Source organism: Canis aureus, chromosome 3 (assembly GCF_053574225.1).
Source record: "Canis aureus isolate CA01 chromosome 3, VMU_Caureus_v.1.0, whole genome shotgun sequence".
Classification (NCBI taxonomy): domain Eukaryota; kingdom Metazoa; phylum Chordata; class Mammalia; order Carnivora; family Canidae; genus Canis; species Canis aureus.
The window spans coordinates 15,574,320-15,596,334 of NC_135613.1; the positions used below are offsets into that span (position 1 = coordinate 15,574,320).

Genomic DNA, 22,015 nt, shown 5'->3' on the forward strand with positions numbered 1-22,015 from the left:
CCAGTCACCAAGAAGGATAGTTCCCTCTTTGTTCTCTAAAATCAAGTGATGAAAGAAAATATTAACCAAATATCAAAGGTATTCTTAGAACAGAAAATGATAGCCTGACTGGAGTCTTAGGTTCATGCCCATGTTCTGAAATGTTGACCTCCAAGTCTATTTTAGGCAGCAACTTCAAAGTCTGCTTAACTTAAAATGTCAAAATAAGTAGACGGCACGGCATTACAGAAAATGGCAAGAACCAGAAGTTAGGAGACCTTGCTTCACATCTTGATCTGCCTCTGAAGAACTGGGTCAACTTAACCTTTCCCTCATCTGTGAAACAATGATGGGGAGGGGGTAATTGGATGATCTTCTAACTCTGACATTCCAGGATTCTGTCAATGTTGCCTTTCACTGCCAGTGTTAGAGAGAATAATATTTCCAAAAATAGAGCTGCCAACCTGATTTAGTCCACCAACATGAAGGCACGTAATGAGGTGATAGGCAGAAGTTAATATCACAGGTGACTTTGGTAGAATAATTCCTGCCTCCTCAGGATGGCACTTGGAAGACTGGAAAGAGTACTTGGTTTTAATTTTTTTTTTTTTTGAGTACTTGGTTTTAGAATGCACCTTCATTACCAGCACATTGGATTTTACTGGAAGGTTTTCGAATTCACATGATCACAGTGTTTTGTCTGATGGCTTACATTTCTGACCACACTGAAAAAGGATATGAACAAAAACACCCCTTCCTAAATACGTTTGTGATTTCTCTTAGACCATTCAATATTTAAACTTCATGCATTCACCTTTTCTTTATATGCCTGGACATCTCAGCCACAAAAAGGTGAAGATGATGAAGAGTTTTTAGGTACCTTATATTAAGTGTCATGTTTTGTGCCAGGTGCTTGACCTGTGTTGCATATTGCCTCATTTAACACACCCCATAGCAGATGCTGTCCTCATATCTTCTCTGCACTCAACATGGCTGAAGGTTGCTTACTTAAGGCATCTGTCTGGCTGTGGGGACATGCTTGGCCCAAGAGGACAAGCCAGGCGTATCTAGGAGTTAACGCTACAGGAACAACCCTCGAGTGATATCAGATGGAAATTTGGGGAATAAATACTTCAGCCTCCCCCACCATGTGTTTTGGGATAACTCTGAGATATATTCTACACATGCTCAGGAAATTCCTCAAAGGGACTGAGTTCTACCTACCCATGGTGGGTATTGACTTGATAGCACACCCTTTATTGGCTGCCTCCTCTTTCTGTCTCGAAACACTTGTATTTCCTGTGGTCCATATTCCAGATGAAGTATTTACTCTCAAATCCTTGCCTCAGGATCTGCTTCTGGGGGATCCAGGCTAAGACATCTCCCAAGATCTCTGTGGAGTAGGTACCATTATTGCTAATTTATAGGTAAGGAACCTAAGGCTCAGTGTGATAAAATAATAGTTGTTAAGATGGTTAAGTACTAGGGTTTTGCTGGCTCACCCTGACTTTCCTCTATACCAGTAGTCATCAACCAAGGGGACATTTTGAAAGGTCTGGAGACATTTTGAGTTATCAAAACCAAACTGGCACCTGGCAGGTCAGAGGTGAGAGACGCTGTGAAACATTTTACAATGCCCAACTTAGCCCCCTGCAATAAGGACTTATCCAGCCTTAAAAAGGTCAGCAGTGGCAAGGTTGGGAAACCCTGCTCTAAACCAGCAAGACTGGCTGTTGGATGATAACTGTCCTGCGTGACTTGTCTATTGCATTTCACTTCCAGGGCCAAGCTGTGGCTCAGCTGTGTTCCACTATCCCCAATGTGACTGTCTTTGGAACAGCTTCTACTTTCAAGCATGAAGCAATCAAAGACTCCATGACCCACCTCTTTGACAGAAATGCAGACTATGTGCAAGAAGTGAAAAGGTAAGGTGTTTGCTCTAAAGAGCACCAGGTTGTTCCTTGCTCTTCTCTTTCTTTTTTCTTTTTTTTTCTTTTTTTTTTTTTTTTTTTTTTTGCTCTTCTCTTTCTTAAAGAACAATAGCACTTGTTTAGAGGAGGGCTGATAAAAATAATAGTGATAGCAATAATAGTAAGGATATAATGGGGCCATAGTATTATTAGCTCTGTACTGAATACTTCACATCTATGCTCTCATTTAATTCTCAGCAGCCCTATTATAATGCCCCTATTCTGAGAGGATAAAACTGAGAAACCGTGCAGTTGATAACATGCTAAGCTTGCATAATTTAGCTAAATTATGATAGCAGCTATAACAGGGCCTTAACATAGAGAAGTTTATCTCTCACTCATGTAAGAGAACAACCCCTGTGTGACTGAGAGCCCCCGGAGCACAAAGTGGTGACATGATCAGAGTTGAGTTTCGTGTAGAGAAGGACTGGGAGGTGGGAAATCGGGTTGCTGGTGGTTGCAGACCCAAGCTGGGGAATGCTGGTTTATAACCTGACCCGTGCTCCACCTGCGATCCTGAAGCTATTGACTCTGGCCCGTGCATGTCAACACAGGGAATCAGGTGGAAAGCCCAGCTGATCTTTGAGATGATTTGTGCGTCACACCCCTGCTGCTGCTCAGAGCGGGTGGAGGCTGATGCTCAGGTTCTGCTAAGCAGCTCCTGAGGGGATTCAGAGATGTCTCAGAGCTGTGGTTGTGGTCTTTTCATTTCCCAGCACTAAATTGTAAGATACAAAGAAATTCAGTTGTCTGACTAGCATTATAATAAAGAAGCAACTTTCTCCAAATTGAGGGACTGAGAAGATGGGAGATCTGGTTGTGTAAGGCAATAGACCAGACTAGGTGAATTATGGGGAGCTTTTTGGAAAGGAGAGTCTTCTGATGGCCTGGATTTTCAGATTTGTTTTTAAATGTTAAATGTAGAGATTTGCACAGAATTTAAGGTTGTACCAACATTTCCGATGGGACATGAAAAAAGAGCTTCCAGACCAAATATTAGAAGTTTGCCACCTGTTTCTCAGACGTCTAGACATTGCAGGCATGTTTTCAAGGCTTCCAGGCTAGACCTTGGCCTACTTTCCTAACCATTGGGTAGCTCTTCCTTCTTGTAACTTGCATCTCTCAAGCTGTGATCTGGAAAATGAACTGTCACTGTCCCTCCAGCAGTCTTTGCCTTTAATCCCTTAAATGATAATTTTGCAAGCATCCTTTCCTCATTCATACCCTGACCTACTTAATACAAGGTGTCTGTGATGGGCCAGGTGCTGTGCTAGGGCAGAAGATTTGGCAAAACAAACAAACAAACACCTCGAGAGTCACTTTCTTCATGGAGCTTTGAGTCTACTTGGGGAAGAGGGATAAAAACCAGTATTTTTAAAATGTATTGATTTTCACTTTTGGTATGTGCTCTGGTGGAGAAATGCAAGGTGCTGGTGGATACATGGAGGCAGCAGATCAGACATCAAAGAGTGAGGTTCAGACTGAGCATTAAAGGAGGAGAAACTGGACAAAGGAACAGCATTTCTGACCAAGTGGAATTGGATGTGCTAAGGCCTAGGGTTAGGAATGACTTGGTAGAGGCGCCTGGGTGGCTCTGTGGCTGCACATCTGCCTTTGGCTTGGTTGTGATCCTGGGGTCCTGGGATCGAGTCCCACATCGGGCTCCTCGTGGTGGGTCCGTTTCTCCCTCTGCCTATGTCTCTGCCTCTCTCTGTGTCTCTCATGAATAAATAAATAAAAATTAAAAAAAGAAAAGAAATGACTTGGTAAATTCAAGAATCTGAAAGGAGACCAGAGCCACTGAAGGTAGTAGGATATAGGAAGTAATGGGCAAAGAGGGTCACGAGGTGGCCATTCTTTTAAAAGAAAAAAAGTGACAATGCATAACCAGAGAGCTCCTGCCTTCCCTGTTTTCCCTGGAGAATTTCCTAGCCCCCTCAACCCTTCACTGTCGTCAGCCTGCCACCTTGCTAGCCTGAGTCAGTGATTCATGCTGATGTCAGAAGAGCCGGAGATGACAGCATCTGAGACCCACTTAGCCACCATCTTCTTTCAAAAGCGACTTCCAGTGATTTCTTATGTTATTAAGCAGAGAACCGAGGATTCCATTAAAAATGACTAGGAAGCCACAGATAGGTTCCCACCAACCCTCTCTCAGGAAAGAATCCAGAAGAACATAAAAGCAACAGGTACTCGGAGCTGTTGCAGAGCCAAGCACCACTTCTGCATGGTAGGTGCTCAGCATATACCAACGGGATGAATTGTAGCATTGTCTGTAATGGTGAGATTTCAGAACGAGCCTCCATTATCAACGGGAGGGAAACAGTTCAGTGCATTATGCTACACCCACACGCTTGAGTATTATGCAGCCCTTAAAAAAAAAAGATAATTATGAAGATTCTGTGACAAAATGAAAAAATACCCACGGTAGCATATTGAGTGGGGAAAAAAGCAGAATGCCAAATTCCAGCTACAGTGTGATCACAGCTTTGTATAAATTCTTGGCTCATGAAGACAAAAAAAAAAAAAAAAAAAAAAAGAAAAGAAAAAAGAAAGGAAAGTGGGAAAAAAAAAAAACATCCAACCACTAATATGCAATAGGAGCAGAATGTAGAGTGATTTCTCTTTGGTTTTTGACTGCGGATATTGTTTGTTATAGTGTTCTGTGGTGATAGGCTAGGGAAAAAATAACAATATAAGATTTCTTGAGACGGAAAGTATTTTGTAAGCCAGTCAACTGGTAATCTTCTTTTGAACACGTTCTCAGCCTTCAGCCAGACATGGAGTGGCAGGGGGAGATTATTTGTAATATAGACCTAACCTTTATGTCACTAGCCTCTTCTCTGTTTGACTATGCTCAAAACCGAGTAGAAGAATTAGAAGCTTTGAGTCATGTGCATCTGGCTGTAAGGACTTCAAAAGTAAAGAAAGATAGAGAGAGAGCACCAAGGTGGGCAGCCCCCGACAGGGAGCCTGATGGATGGGACACATTTCAGCAGGTAGAGGGAGGTGGAGAATGAATCCCAGCAAGGCGAGTGGGCACAGGCAAGGCAGATCATAGCACCAGGCTCTGCTGGCCTCCTCTCCCTCTGCTGACCCATACGACTGGACCATGGTGCATGCTTCTCAGTCCTGCGAGGGGAAAGTTCCTCATTTTACAGATAAAGAAACTGAGATGGTGGAAATCAAGGGGAATCTAATCACCTGGAGAGAACAGAGACCATGATCAGGAATGGATTCCTAGAGATGGTATTGCTAAGTAATTGTACACATTCACTAGGAAGCCTACTCTGTGCCAGGCACTGTGCTCAGCACCCTTTGGAAAGCCTCTTGTGCACTGGGTACTGTGCACAGCCCTCCGGGAGAAGGCTGCTATGTGTGTGTGGAATTGCACTTGGCCTTATGTGCACCAGACACTGTGCTGGACCCTCTGGGAGAAGCCTGCTGTGCACCAGGCAGTGTGCCGGGCACCCTGAAATGGCCTCATCCCTCCATCATGAGCTTGGAGGTGATGGTTAAAGCTATGGCACAGATGAATTCTCAGAGAAAAAGGAATTCAGAAAGAGAAGCACTGAGTGGAGAGCCAGAGAATCAGCTGGAGATGAAAGTTAAAGGGGGATTAATTTCCTGGCAAAGTCAAGGGCTTCTCTCCCAGTAATAGCCCTATTGGACCTAGCACTGCTCAGGAGAAATTCTTCACTCACCCGTGTGGGTGGGAAGCAAAGTGATGGCATTCACAATAAAGGGGCAATAGTTTTTTAGGGATCCAGGAGGGAGGGGCAGGGTTTGGAAAACCTTGGATCAGCATTTCCAAAATGTCTTGCTGCTGAATTTGGCTCAGAGAATCTCTGAACCGAGGCTCTTTGTGTTTGCTTTTTTGAATCTGCAGAGATTTGTGGCAGCAGGAGAAAGCCCTCATCCTGTCTGCTTTTGTGTGATTATGATTATGCACACACAGGCGAGGCCGACACCCCCAGGGATTGGGGAGGTGCCAAGAAATGAGGATAGCCTCTGAGCTTCCGAGGAGTCACCTAGCTCTGCTTGTGATTTTCATGATTATTCCATTAAAAAGAGCTGCTAAGGTGCTTTTCAGTGTGAGCTTGAGTAAAGGAGGCCCTGTTCCAAGGCTACTTCTTGTGGGGCCTGGAGCATTGGAAATAGATGCAACTGAGTCCCATTCCGTCCGATTCATTGGTTGGACTTATAATTGATTGATTGAATGCATGATGGAGCATTTTTTCAATTTTGAAACCCACCTGAAGGAACATATCTAGCCTTAAAAGGAGCAACATCTGCTTGAAGATTTGATAGAAACAACCAAAGCATCCTCACCTTCGGGGTCTGGGAAATGACATCTCCCTCTGCTCACTATCCATCTTACTCTCACCTACCACCCCCACCCCACCACTGACCTTCAAAAGGACACAGTGACAGCAAGGGGCATGAATTTGTGGCTTATATGACCCTTGTGCCTGTGCAAACCCTATCTTACCTGATTCAGCTATCACAATGCCAAGAGAGGCTGAGAGAGAGGTACACAGAGGATCTATGGTGTCTCCCTCCAGCAAGAAGCTCAAGAAGGCAGCTCCCAGCTTTTCTCAGCCCCTGCTGGTAGCCTGCGTGCCTAGTGGTGGCGGCAGTGGTCACCAGGGCTGGCCACAGCTCACTGTATGAAACCCTGCCTTGCTTCAGGGGCCCTCACATGGTTTCTAGATGTGATGGGTCAAACCAGAGTCCCCTCATTCCCTGTAGTGGGTCCTAGGGTATGTTGCCTGACTCCATGGAGTCTCAGCTTCCTTATGCACAAGTGGGGTAATGATGGCCTCTGAGTCAAAGGGTTGGCATGAGGCATTCTCAATGAGATGGGATTTAGGAAGTGCTCAGCACTGTGCCTGGCACATAGCAAGTGCTTTTGAATGTGGGACATGCTCTCTTAGGAGGATCAAGGGTATCAAGCCTCTGCTCTAATGGTTTCTGGACTGGTGGCTACACCCACCTTGAAGGTTGCTTGGGTTAATGGTTTGGTTGTTGAGGTTTTGCAGTCTTTCCTTTATACTCCTTTCCCAAACTAAAAGAATTCTCTTTAAGTTGGCCCACTCTGAAAAAAATAATTAAAAAGCTACCAATGGACACAGAAGTTACCGTAAGCCAGGCCCTATGTCTCATGTGCATCAACTCATCCAAGCTTCCCAGAGAAGCATGGGGCAGGTGTTATAACCATCATTTCCTTCAACAGTTGGGGACACTGAGAGGCAAACTAAATGATTAATATGGAGATTAAATTCATATTCCTAAGCCCAGTGCTATGCTGCCCCCATGCCAACCCCATGCCTGCCCTCTACCTCTATGTTGGTTGTCAGTTGTGGCAGACACTCTTGGGTCCTTCTGGAAGGAGACAGCGTGCAGACAGGGTCTCTCATTACCATGGTTGGTGTCCCAAAGCCTCTTCCTTTGGCCTGTTCAGCACTGATTGCCCTGGGTCAACCTGTCACAGTGCTTTCTGTAAAATGCCTTTCCTTCATCACCTGGCTAATTCCTGCTCATCCATCAGCACTCAACAGGATACTCCTCCACTGCCCCAAGTGGCTCTGCTGAAGCTGTGGTGACTGGCTGGGCCATTTGTTTAGTCTGCTTCCCTAATATCCATAAGCTCCCAGATGGCAGGGAGGAATTGTGCTCCTATCTATGTCCCCCCAGCTCAGCATATACCCTGTCCAGCATAGTATCAGCACTGAGTGGTTGTCCAGTGGCTGGAAATGCAGAACGAATGTATAGCAACCCTGACCTTGGGCCTCTTCTATAATCTAGGATGGGGAAAAAAAAAAAAAGCAGTTTGAAAATAGAAACCTCCTGGCCTATCTGTTTGGAATAACATGGTCTAACTCTGGATATATCTATATTTATTTTTGAAGACAACATTTAAACCAGAATTCTACAAAGAATAAATTAAATTGACTGCTTCCCGGAGCTGCTTGCTAAAACGATGCTTCCATAGTTAGACTGATTTGAACATTAATTAAATCTCAAATTCAGAATGGTGAAAAGGCCATTGCTCTGGAGTGAAACTGGACCAAGGTTTGAATTCCAGTTGTACCTGTTACATAAGCTTGGGAAAGGCACTGCATCTGAGAACCTCCATTTCTTCCTCAAAAAAATGGGAGTTAAAATGCCTGTCTCAGACTTGTCATGAAAATTAATTCTGAAATGCCCAGGATATAGCAGAGCTCAGAAAATGTGAGTTTCCTTTGAAGGAAGCACATATATAGAAATGTGGGATACCAGTCTTAAAATGTTTTCTTCATTGTTCTGCATTCATTCACTCCTCCATTTATTTAATCATCCATTCATATAATCAATATATGTTGAGATCTAATGCCTCATCCATCAGAATGAGAAGGACCAACGATACAACAACAGGCAGCACAAACATGGTCCCTGTCTCATGGGGCTTAGGTTTTGGTGGAAGAGACAAAGAAATAGAATAATTACAGCTTATGACAAACTGAAAAGTGTCTTTATTATAGATACTGAAGCAGAGATAACGGGGGGCTGCCACTTCAGGTGGGGTGGTTAGTTACATCATCTCCAGGGAGGTCACATGTGGGTAAGACCTAAAAGATGAGAAGGAGCCAACTCCAAGTAGAACTGGGGAAAGGCTGTTCTGGCAGAGATTATAGCATATGCAAAGGACCTGAGGTAAGGAAGTTTTAGGAATAGCTCCAAGGTCAGAATGCCTTGAGCAGTTAGTGGCAAGTGAGGATGAGGAAGTGGGCTGTAGCTTATAGGTCACCCCTTGCCAATGGATTGCCCTGCATTTCTGCAGAACCAGAGTATAGAGTAACAGGCCTAGATGGGGCAGCTAATTAATACGAGCAGGTGTGACTGGCAGTTTGTGGGAGAAAATGTGCACTCACAAGCAGAATACAGACGTGAGGAGCATCAGGCAAGAAGTGAGCATTTGGGGGGCAGGTCCTTTAGGGATACCCAAAAGGTGTGCACAGCCCAGCATTTGGGAGGCTGCTCCTGAGCCCAGGTGGGCATCTTGCAGTAAAGGAAACACGTCCTGCAGAAAAGCAGTTTACAGGGAAGACTTGGTGGCCCAGGATGGCTAGTAGTAGAAATGGAGAGGGTCCTACTTCTATAGGAGTGAACACACTTGGCAGAAAAAAAAAAAAAACTTGGGAGAAGTGAGGAAGGCAGGAGCATAGCTACCCAGCCCATGATGCAAGGTACAGACCTGAGCAGTCGGTGTGAGGCACCAACCTAGAGCCCACCAATGGAGTCTGTGTGTTCCAACTCCCACCTGCCTCTCAGGCCTCGCCTCTTTACGTTTCCTTTGCTCCAGCCAAACTGGCTGCTTCCCAGTCTTCGTCCTACCACAGGGCCTTTGCATGTGCTGTTACCTCACCTGGAACATTATTCCTGCTGCTCTTTACCTAGATAACTCCTCCACTTCGCATTTCCCCAGGGATGCCTTCTCTGGCAGACTTGATTGGGCAAACTCTAGATTGACATGGTCTCAGAGCACCTGTGTGGCACTAGACACCATGCATTTTAATTTAATTTTTATTCGTGTAATCGTGGGTTTAACATCTACCTAATAAAAGTTCTAAAAGCGGAGAAATCAAAGCTGTTTGGGCTCACCACTGTGTCTCCAGTGCCAAGTGCAGTGCCAAATATTTAATCGACAAATTAATTGTTAATATAAGAAATAATGCCAGTTTGGCTCCTGAGTAGCTGGCTTAGACCAGTGGTTCTCAGAGTGTAGAGCCAGAATCAGCAGCATCAATATCTCCTGGGAACCTGTTAGAAATGCACATCTTCGGGGCCCACCTCAAACCAAGTGAATCAGAAGCTAGGAGAAGAGGGGGAGGGAGGGCAAACTGCAATCTCTTTTAATGAGCCCCCCGGAGATTCTGATGTTCATGAAGGGTTTAGATCCACTGGCCTAACTCCCTGGTTCTGAATTTATAGGTGGAACTTGAATAGATACACCTTTACAGATAAGGATCCTATTAGGCAAAAGCAAAGCTGATAATTTTTTGATGAGTCTTTGTAATGCCTGGATTTTGGACTTGACTCGAGAGTTTTTGAAGGTCATGACTCAGCTTTCGAAAGTCATGACTCAGCTGTCTTGGGTCATGGGGCAGTTGACTTAGTGTCTGATCTCTAAAAATGCACATGCAGAATTTCCTACTTCTGAAAACAGGATCTAGCTGTCCACATGAGCTGCAATGGCCGAACTTGGTTTGAGGATGAGGTTGGAGGTAGAAATGTTGAGCAGTGTGCTAAGAAAGATGATCCTGCAAACTCACAAATCCGGGGAAATGCTATTCTTGTCTTAGCAGAACAAGGCCTAACCACAACTGGGAGCCCTGGGAGCATGAATAATAGCTCCCCTACAATCCCCAGAACCTTCCTGTTTACAGCTCCCTTCTGCATAATATCTTTTAACAGTGGAAGCCCAGTGTATGTTTGTTAAATGCATGAGTAAGTTGAATCAATGAATCTATAAATAAATTAATGGAAGAAGGGATCAAAAAATATTTTGTCTACTTAATACAATACAAATGTGGTTATACTCTGGAACCTTCTATTGTTATAAGATGATCCTATGTATTTTTAAAGATTTCTTTATTTTAGGGGAGGATGGGCAGAGGGAGAGGGAGAGAGAGAATCCACAAGCACACTCCCTACTGAGTGCAGAACCCAACATGGGGCCCGATCCCCGGACCCTGAGATCATGACTTAAACCAAAACCAAAAGTCAGCTGCTTAACCAATTAAGCCACTCCTGTGCTCCAAGGTCCTATCTATTTAACCCTCTTCCTCAAAGATTCCATTTTAGATTGAACCTAGAGATTGAATGAATACAAGTTTGTGAGTTACATTAATGTGCCTTTATGGCACTGAGGATGGAGAGAGAGAGTGAGGAAAGCTAGTCCCTGCTAGACTGGAAGCCGCAAGCAGACAGGAGCATGTTAAGTTTTGCCCACCCCCGGCTCTGTCTCCAGCACCTTGGACAGAGTCTAGCCCATAACCTAAGCTCCACAGATCAGACTTGTTGAGTGACTCACTTACGGAGTGACTGTTGTATGGCTGGCAATGGGCCACACATTTCATCTGTCACCTTCTTCATCCTCAGCACAAGAAGACATGCTCACTCCACTTTACAAAGGAGAAAGCTAAGGCTCAGAGAAGCAGTGTGAGGTGGCTAGATACAAATTCAAATTTTTAAAAAAGATTTATTTATTTGAGAGAGAGAGAGAGAGAGAGCCAGCACACATGTGCACAAGCAGGGGGAGTAGCAGAGCGGAAGGGAGAAGCAGAGGGAGAGAGAGAAGCAGGCTCACCGCCGAGCAAGGAGCCTGATGCGGGGCTCCATCCCAGGACCCTGGAATCATGACCTGAGCTGAAGGCAGATGCCTAACCGAACCGACTAAGCCACCCAGGCACTCCTTTGCTGTCCTATTTATGGCTACTCCCAGAGCCCTTGCTCTTCCTGATTCTGGGAGTAAACAGCATGACACAGGAAGGGAGAGTAATCAAGTTTGGTCCCTAACAGGTAACAGTATCTTACTTTGTCTTCACACCATTTAGAATCTCGGCTGAAGGAGTGGACATTGTTTTGGATTGCCTCTGTGGGGATAACACTGGAAAAGGTCTCAGCCTTCTCAAACCACTGGGAACCTACATTTTATATGGTAAGTGTTAAAGAGAAGTGGGGATGGTCTGCAACAGGGAGCACTGTCCATATGCTCACAAAAGCTCTGATGAATGAAATGTGTTGATATGTTGGGGTAATGAGATTGAAAGGGCTTAATTTTTTTTAAGATTTATTTGAGAGAGAGGGGGGCAGAGGGAGAGAACCTTCAAGTAGACTCCTCGCTGAGCACAGAGCCCAGCATGAGGCTTGATCTCACAACCCATGAGATCATGACCTGAGCCAAAATCAGGAGTCAGACACTCAACCAACTGAGCCACCCAGGAGCCCTGGGAGGGCTTAATTTTTTAGTGTTTTCCATAATACTGCTATTGCCATTAGTTATTTTCAATTATAAAAGTAACATATGTGTCTACTGCCCTATTACCCCTGTGAATACTTCTCATTCCAAAAGGGGTAAAGACCAAGCCAGTGCAGTCATTGATTTGGCCCACAGAAGGTGGCACAGGTGGGAAATATTAATGGCTTCAAAGGAAATTTTAAAAATGGAGGAATGAAGGACCCACAATAGGATGGGAGGGGTGGCTAGGATATGCAGGTTTTAGGGCCATTCTTCCCTAGTGGAGATGATGTTGCAAAATACAACTCTCAAATTTGAAACTACTCCTGTATGTCCCAAATCACAAAGAAGCTCTGGGTGGTTAAAGCACACCTTTGCTTTTGCAGCCCCCGGTATGCTCTTAAGTCTGAGGGATTTATCAAAGATATCTGGGAGATTTTCTCAAGCAGAAGACTTCAGAGCCGCCTCCTCATCTTCTTCCTCTCTTCTGTAATATGCTTGTAAACTAATTTAAACATTAGTCTCTCTACAAAGTCAAAAAAGCCTATCTGAAGCCAGATATCATATTACAAAGCCAAATGATACTGGGGTTAGCCAACATTTGAGATTTTTGGCAGTTCTGTTCCATAGATCCCATAGAAGATTGAGACTTAGCTCTGTATAACTCAGAAAAAAAAAATTTCATTTCCCTACTATTCCCTGAGAAACTTATAAAAGAGATATTTGAAAGATATAAATATTCAAGCATCTTTTTGTCATTGTTATTATGACAGAAAGAGAGGGAATAAGCCTCCCGTTGCTGGAGTGTTCTGGTATCTTCAATAGTATCTGAAAGTCCTTACAAGTGGGTTCATAATTCTTTAACTATTACTGTTGATAACAGAAGCTGTGTCAGTGCACAATGGGGGATATTGGATAGAACTAACCTGGGAGTCAAATGTTCGATGGCCAACTTATTCTTTCTTACTTATTCACCAGTTCTGTTTTTGCCCCACTTCCATGATGCATTTGGCAGAGTACAATTTTATCACCTTGCAAGTATCTAACTGATTACACTGATTACTAAGGAACCAAAGCCTGGTACCATGATGCTTGGTGGTAGTCACCCCATAAAAGCAGGCCAGCAATTAACTAACTAGTCTACCCAGGCCAAACAATGAAGTTTAAAATGTACATTGTTTTTTCATTAAGTAATGGTTCTCTAAGGGCTTATTCCCAATCTCTGGGGACAAGGCAGGAAAGTCACCGAAAAGGCACCGATATGGCATCTGATTTGTTAAGAGCTCTGTCATCCCCTCCACATTCCTAAGAACCACACAAGGGAGTCTTTTCTCTCTGAAAGAGAATCTTGGGAAATCTTCCTAACACCATTTCCCATCTTCTTTCTGAATGTTGTTTGTTTCCATTAGCAAAGCTCGGTTTCTCACACTATTTGTCTCAAGTGGTTTTGACCTCTCTGCTCAGATATCTTTGGAGTTAGTATGTTCATCATATCACTTCCCTGGCTCCTGAACCTATTTTCACCCACACCTGCTCTCCTGTACGCCATTTTTTCATTCATCTAAATTCTAGTGCAGTCGCATCTCTCCCTGCCACTTAAGTGTCCAGCCCATATCAGAGCCCCAAGCTCCTTACTTGTTAAGAAATCAAATTCAAACCATGAATTAGGCTCACATAGAATTTCACTTCCCAATCTTGAAGAACAGAACCAATATTTTAAGCAATTCATCATTGTATTAGAATGTAAATCACATTTTTGCTACATGCCCAATTTTCCAAAATAATGACGTGGTCACCTTGAGAAATACTACTTTCTCTTTGATCCAGGGAAACTTGGCTAAAATTAAGTCAACTTGATGTCATCACTCCCTCCATTTCCCTCATTTTTCCAAGGCTGAGTTGGGCAGTTCTGGTCCAAACAACTGCCATTCTTCCATGTATAGCAAGAGATGTTGGTTTTCATTAGCAATAGCTTGATTTGGGAATCCTCCATTTACAGGTTCATCCAACATGGTGACTGGAGAGACCAAGAGCTTCTTTAGCTTTGCAAAATCAGTAAGTATCCATACATGTCAAATGTACTGTGGTAATGCAGTGACTTGCATGTTGTGAGCTTTTCCAACTAAAGACATTGACTAAGCACCTAAATCTTGTTTGTTCTTCATCTGCATCATTCATTTTCAATAAAGCCTGTGTATTCCTGCCTTGCACACTACACACGGGCAAGACTGACTGTGTATATACTTTGGCTACTTTGTCTAAATGAAGTGGAGAGGTGGGAACGTTTGAGAAAATCACAAAAGCATTTTGATTTCAGCCAAGATTGTTTAAGTTCTTGTGTTTTTCATCATTGCTTAAAAATAAACTTACATTAGTGAATTTTATTTGCTTCATGGAGAAACCAACTGTGAGTGTGGCCTCTTTTGACCAGGTCCTCTGGGGGTACTTAAGATTTCTCCGTATCTCCATTCTACTGAGCTGGAGATACAAATGGGATCCCACAATTTTAGTGAGTCCCCAGGGTGATTTTAGACATAGGCAAATTTGTGAACCACTAGCTTAAATAATCATGCTCTGAATGCAGTGTTTACTTTGCGATTGAGAAACCACATCCCTGGGTATTTGCTATTCCTACCTAGAACAACACTTGCTAGAATTAAGCTCATTTGGGCTAGAACTTCAGTTTTTAGCCATGCCCCCTCAATAGGGAATTGCTACTTCTTATGAGAGAGTTTGCTCTTGTATCCTCTCCTCTCAACTGCCTTAGCAGCCAGTGCAGCACTCATTGGTTCATTTGCTTTACAAGCATCTTCTGAGCACCTGCCATGTGTGCAAGATACCAGGGGATTACAGTGAATGAGATGGGCACATTTTAGCCCCTTGTGACTCTTACATTCTAATGAGGGAGACAAACTGAAATAAGAAAGACATATTAATAAGATGATTATTCTAAGTGGTCATAAGAACTCTGAAAAGGATTAAAAAGAAGATGCAGGATGGGGTGGAGGCATTTTGCATAGGTGGCCAGGGAAAGCCATAGAAATCATTCTACGTGTGGCACTATGGGGCATTCATATGCCCCCTAAGTGCCAACATCGGCTGGCTTTACCCTTAAACATTCCCTGATTCTCGAATTATTAGTACTGCCTGCCCTGTTACAGTAGAATTAAGGGCCTGTTTTTGCCCTTAAACTTCAGAGTTTAGGTCAAGATCATTGCAACAAAAGAATCTGTAAGGGAGCAAGAATGGCATGTAATGAAGGATGCTGTCTGGAGCAAGTCCCCTGAAGATAGGCTTTGTGCCACTCACAGCTGTTTTGTTGCTGTGGCTGTAATTAACGTGATGCTGACAGCCTGCTGTGGGTAACCAGATTGATCCCAAATTACATGCAATTGTAAGAAGTGTTTTCCCTTTCTCCCCTCAACGCACAATCACAACACACAGTGTTAATGAAATAATTGCAGTGTGCCCAGGTTCAATGACAGCACTCATAGAAACATGGCCAGGATGGAGGTTGAGATTCTCCTGCCTGAAACAGGGGTGCCGATTACAAGAATGCTATATAGTTGGAGGTCAAGAACAAAGACTATTTCCTTTCAGAGACCTGGTCCAATGTTAGTTGGTCATTTAGAAGCAAAATGAAGATAGGGCATGCTAAGGAGTGGAATGATGACATTGTTCTAGAAGGTTCTAGAAAGGAATTTTCTTCTACCTATTGAAGAAAGGCTTAGAAATTAAAGCCATACTTAGAACTATACAAGAATTTCTCAGATATCCTAATTATGTTCCACCTTAAAGCTCTTGCAGAGCTTGTACTCACTCTTTATCAAATATGCTATTTGCTTTTAGACTATAGCAATGGTTAACAGTGGTTAGCACTTAGAGAGCAATCTGACTCCAATTTCAGAGCTCCTACTCACTAAGTCAAAGATAAGGGAAATATTTTATATTTATAGAAAACCTACTCTGGGTCAGACACTGTTCCAAGAACTTTCTGTATATTAACACATTTAATCCTCATGATGACCCCATGAGGTGCAGTAGGGAAACACAGCCTAGAGAGGTTAAGTGACTCGCTTAAAATTGCACAGCTAGTAAGTGGCAGAACTGGGATTTAAAACCAGACACTTGGCTCTAGAACTCACTTAACCACAACTATGCAGGAATTGCAGATTTAGCAAGCATCCGTTTCACAAACATTTACTGAGACACCGCAGATGCACCATGAAACGAGTCATTAATCATTTCTCTACTTGGTTTTTATGGGAAGCCAGTCCATGGCCAAATACATGTGTCTCTTGGAGCTGGCCTCCGGGCCCTCAGGGAATGTGCATTAGTAAAAAATTTTGTGCATGAATCTTATCCTTGCTTTTGACTTGTTTTTCTCACACTGATTTTCCTGACCATATGATTTTCCCACTTAAAAAAAAAATCAAAATCTTTTGTGAGCTCCCACAATTCAGGAAAGAGACACGGTGTAAATAAACACACCAATAATATAAACATTACCAATGTTCCTAAGTGCCCATCACATTTCCCTTCTAGAGCCCTCTAGAAATTGGAACTTGGGGTTTCTAAATTCTGGTCCTGTGTACTATAGGATGTTTACCAGCATCCCCTGGCTTCTACCCAATAGATGGAGTAGATTCCTCTGCCTTCCAGTCACCACAACAAAAACGTCCTCAAATGTTATCACCTGTCCCATGGGAAGTAAAACTTACCTCAGATAAGAACCTCTGGCTTAGTCCCAATGCTATGGCTTCGCCGCCACATCATGCTGTTCCTTCTGCCTATATTATGTTCCCTCGCTCTTTTCCTCGTGGATTCCCACCCACTTCTCCAGCTGTGCCATCATCCCCCCTAGGAAAGCTGCTCTTGTGGCTAAATCATCATCCCACTGAGTCCCCACCACACTTGGTGGACTTCTCTGCCACCCTGCTCCTGCCCCCACCAGGTCACTGCCATCACCATTCATACGCTAAATTCTCCCAGAAACCTGAGGAAATACCCAGCCACTATCCGTAGCCAAGGGATATGAAACACACAGAAGAAGAGAGAGCACAAGTGAGAGCCAGGATTTGGCTCCAGAGCTAACAGTACCAGCCCCACGCCTCAATGGTCCCATGACATGTGTCCTAGTAGCTGTTTTCAGGAAGTCTGTTTCTCACTTCCACCTAGAGCTCATGCTTTGCTCATGAGCATCACCAGGCACTTATAGCTCTGCCAGCTAAATAGCTGCTTTAAAAAAATACCCCAACAAGGACCACCCCTGGGCCAGCTGGAACCCACCCCACTATAGCAGCCCCCTCCTCTGCCTGCAGTGCTGTGGACAGGGCTGGCTTGGGCTCCGTCTAACTGACACCTGCTCTCCCTCCAGTGGTGGCAGGTCGAGAAGGTGAACCCCATCAAGCTCTATGAAGAGAACAAAGTCATCGCAGGATTTTCCCTCCTAAATCTGCTCTTCAAACAGGGCCGTGCAGGCCTCATTCGAGGAGTGGTGGACAAACTCATTGGGCTCTACAACCAGAAGAAGATCAAGCCTGTGGTAGACTCCCTTTGGGCCCTAGAGGAGGTAAGAATGATGTCACCACCCCCAGCAAATAATCTCTTTTTACTCCAAGAAGATCTGGGCAGCCAGATACAGTCTTTTATTCGAGTATTATTCTCCGGGCTTGTTCATTTTAAATGAGAGTCCTAAAAGTTGTTGTCCTCTAGAATCGTGCTTTGGATATGAGAAATATTCTCAGTTCCATAGTGATTTTCAAACTTTGTGCCTCAAACTACCACTTGTACTATGACCCCTTCTCAGGCCACCAGGTTTTCATGGGTGTGGACGATCCACCTGGGTTCTTAGAGGGCATGAATATTACTGCAGCATCATTTATGATATCACCTTGTGGGCATATGACATTAAGGTGGGGTCAGACAATGACTCAGAGCTGATATATTTTGTGTGCTAAACCTCAGTGCTTGGAGACCCCTGGAGACGAGATGCTATTAGCTGTCACAATGGGCATTGTAATTATTAATGAATTGTTGGATCTAGTATTCATCTGAGTGTATTAATTGATCTACCAAAAGTTCTAGCATTTGAAAGTGTTCCTTTGACCATGAAAAAATCAAGAATCCCTAATGAATCTTTAAGGATATTGAAGCATGAACTGTCTGCATTGGTGCAGGTAGGATGTGTTAGGAGGAGGCAGGGTCTAGAAAATCTTCCAGGACCAGGGAAGTTCTGGGCATATGGGTGGCCAGTCTTGGTGGCTACCTGCTAGGAGAAAATAAAGAGGTACAGCCTAGGTTTCAAGAGACATTTCAGTGGGAAATCTTCCTAAGTCAGACCTTTGGCTTCTGGGAGCCATGAAGCCCCTGAGAAATATCTTAAAAAATATGGGAATGTGTTTTGTGTTTGTTTCGTCTTTGCATTTTGCATGGGTGAGTGCCTTACAATACAAGAAATTTTTTGTACTTTTGGGAGTCACACACATCCCTGAAAAAGCTAACAAACATAATGTGCTGTGGAATGGATAGTACGTGTTGTCCTGGCAATAAAGCTGGTGCTATTTGCCTAATGAACTAGGTTAGCTGAGATCAAATGGCTCCCCTAAGCACAGAAATCGCCCTACAAAAAGCTTTGTGGGGGTCCGCATGTAATCAAGTAGAACTGGTCTTGGATGCACGGACCAGGGGTGCGCCTACATATGCCTCTCTGATACTGCAGTATCCTGGATGGTCTTTAAAAAAAACCAACCAATAAAACCCTTGTGTCTTCTAATAAAAGAAATACATGCTTATTGTAGGAAAGTCCTAAATTAAGAACAGAAGCATAAGGAGAAAATAAACTGCAAGTCTACATTCCAGAGATAACATTGCTGACATTTTGGTTTGCGTCCTTCCAGTCTTTTTTCTTTTGCAGATGTTCACTGTGATTCGGCTTCTTGTTAAACCCAATAATCGTGCATTCCTTTGCTTTGTAATTTCCAAGATGGTTAGCCTACTGTTATGCTTTCCTCAAAAATGTTTTTAATTTACCGAGTCAGACATCTGTTCCATATTCACTGTGGTATCTCAGTGGCATCGAGGAGGGCTGGACTACATGGTTACTGGTTCTCAGTGGTCAGAGAGGAGAGAAAACTGGAGGTAGTCAAGACCAGGGCTAAGAGATGAACTTGACTATGGGACAAAGAAGGGGGCTTATACTTAAACTCAATGTTCCGAAGGACCCAACAAATCTGGAAGCATTTAAGTAAGAGATGAAATCCAGAAGGGGTCCAATTGGCCTGGTGAGTCCTTATTCTAGTATTTGAAATCATTCCTTGGTCACAATGGTATTCCTTGGTCACAAATATGTATTGAATAATTACTGTATACCCAGCACTGTGCACATGCTGGAGACATAGTGGTGACCAGACAGCCAAGATACCTGGGTTTCATGGAGCTTACATTTAGAGGGATGGGGGAAGCCCAGAAAATACTGGGAAGGAGACAAAAATAAGCAAGGTATTTGTCAATTTTCCGAAGTTCCTGAAAAAATTTAAATTAGGGTATATGTTGGCAAGTAAGTGGAACAGGGAGATGGTCTCCCTAGACCATTGATTTTCAACCTCTTTTTCCTTATTATCTGCCCTCTCAGGAGACTTTTTAAACTTCTTTTCCTGCTGAAGCCCCTCTATGATATTCTAATACCATGGGTATACCATCCATCCCTCTGTATCAATTTAGCTACCTACCTATCATCTAGCTAGCTGCCCTGCTGTTTATGTCCTGCATGTATATCTGTGCTTTACAGATTAGAAGAGTAAGATTTTTTTCATCTTCCAAGAATCAATTTCCATCCCTTTGAGGGGTCGTATTGTACTCACTGGAAATACATGCTGTTGAGTGACTTCAGACAAAAAATGTTAGGTATCATTTGTGCTGGGACATGAAAGAGGCAGAAAGCTACAAAAAAAGTGCCCCTGCAAGGCAGAGGCCCACAAAAGTAAAAGGACAAGGATTAGAGGGATGGATTATGTGGCCCCTTTCAACAGGTTGGTGTGAGCAAATGTGAAAATGGTATTTATCCAAAGGACACAAATATAGTGATTCGAAAGGGCACATGCACCCCAATGTTTATAGGAGCAATGTCTATAATAGCCAAACTATGGGAAGAGCCCAGATGTCCATCAACAGATGAATGGATAAAGACATGGTGGGGGGGCGGTATATAAACACACACACACACACACACACACACACACACACACACTGGAATATTACTCAGCCATCAAAAAGAATGAAATCTTGCTCTTTGCAATGACATGGATGGAACTAGATGGTGTTACATTAAGTGAAATAAGTCAGAAAAAAGACAAATGTATGATTTGACTCGTATGTGGAGTTTAAGAAACAAAACATGAACATAAGGGAAGGGAAGGAAATATAAAATAAGAGGAAATCGGAGAGGAAGATAAGCCATAAGAGACTCTTAACTCTAAAGAACAAACCGAGGACTGCTGGAGGGGAGGTTGGTAGGGGAATGGGTAACTGGGGGATGGGCATTAAGGAGGGGTCTTGATGTAATGAGTACTGGGTGTTGTATGAAACTAATGAATTACGGAATTCTACCCCTGAAACTAGTAATACAGTATATGTTCATTAAATTGAATTTAAATTAAAAAAAATTTGTTTAAAGGAGTGCCTGCCTAGGTGAGCAGGGGCTGGATAGAAATCTGGATTTTAGTCTAAGTCCCATGGGAGGCTGCTAACAGGTCATGATCAAAAGCTGCCACATTTGGGACCCCCAAGGGTATTATCCACCAAGGAAGAAGCAAAAATTTTAAGGCTGCATCCCAGGCTCCAGCTGTAGAAGTCTGATATCCAGGAAAGCTCTCAACCTGATCAAGGAATGAGGGGGTCACCAACGTAAACCCGGCTTTTATTAGGGAAGATCTGCTCATGTAAGGCAGGGGGACTGTGGAACTCCTGTGCAGGTGGGAGTTAACAGGGTGGGCTAAGCCGAGGATGCAGAGCAAAGGCTCTCAGGATGCGCACTGACCAGAGATGGGTAGCTCAGGCTGGCAGTTGGCAATGGACTGAGTAATGGGTCCTATCCAGGCAAGTCCAGGAACTTTATTCCAAATGCTTCCCAAATATACCCACCTGCTCTCCTTTCTACTCATGGCACTGTGGCCTGAGCTGGCCTCCCTCCTGCAGTGAGCTCCTGACTGGCTCCTCGCTTCCATCTTGCCCCTCTACAGCGCATTCTCCACCCAGCAGCCCAAGTGGACTTCTCACTACCTAACCCAGACACGTCCACCCTGCTTAAACTCCCGCCATGACTTCCCACTGCACCTGAGACACAGTCTGAATTCTGTCCTGGACTGTACAACTCCTGCCCCACTTACCATCTTTACACTGTCCACCTCACCTCCTCCCTCTGAGTTTCAGTGGCTCGCGTGTCCCTGGTCCTGAAACTACCCAAACCTGTGTGAATAGGGGTATTTTGGACACTCCTTCTCCAGATTTTCACAGAGCTGCTTCCTTCTACCAATTCGTCTATCAACTTCAATGAGACCTATAGAAAGAGGCCTTCCCAAAGCCCCTCCTCAAAGTGGCTTCCTGCACAACCACCCACCCAGGTATTCTCCCCCTTTTTACCCTGTTCCACAATCTACATTGTATTTACCATTAGTTGAAATTATCTAGTTGGTCTGTTGGCTTGTGGAGACTCTAGTCTCCCTCCACTAGGAAATAAACCTCAGATGAGGAAAGACCCCGACTGTGCCATTCCAACATCCCAGTGCCTGGCATGGAGTCAATGCTCAATAAACACGCATTATATGAGTGAATTGATGAATCCAGCAATACACAGAAATAGGACTACCTGGGTATTGTCTCCGTTCAACAATAAATGTCTGTTGAATGACATACAAAAACAAGGTATTATTTAAGATGACTTGGGCCCAATTGACATTTTGGCCAAATCATCCTTTGCTGGGGGTAGGGGTTGCCCTATGCATTGTAGGATGTTTAGCAGCATCTAAAGCATCAAGTGGTTTCTGCCCACTTGATGCCAGCAGCA

General features: G+C 43.8%; 1 protein-coding gene across 1 annotated transcript in view; it reads left to right on the plus strand.

Annotated features, from left to right (window-relative positions):
- The window catches only part of VAT1L (vesicle amine transport 1 like), a 147,360-nt gene that overhangs the window by 60,613 nt on the left and 64,732 nt on the right, over positions 1-22,015 (plus strand). The window contains exons 4-7 of the mRNA XM_077890919.1: positions 1,762-1,904; positions 11,549-11,652; positions 13,952-14,007; positions 17,330-17,524. Of these exons, the coding sequence (XP_077747045.1) occupies positions 1,762-1,904; positions 11,549-11,652; positions 13,952-14,007; positions 17,330-17,524 (498 nt within the window). The remainder of the gene's footprint in view (positions 1-1,761; positions 1,905-11,548; positions 11,653-13,951; positions 14,008-17,329; positions 17,525-22,015) is intronic.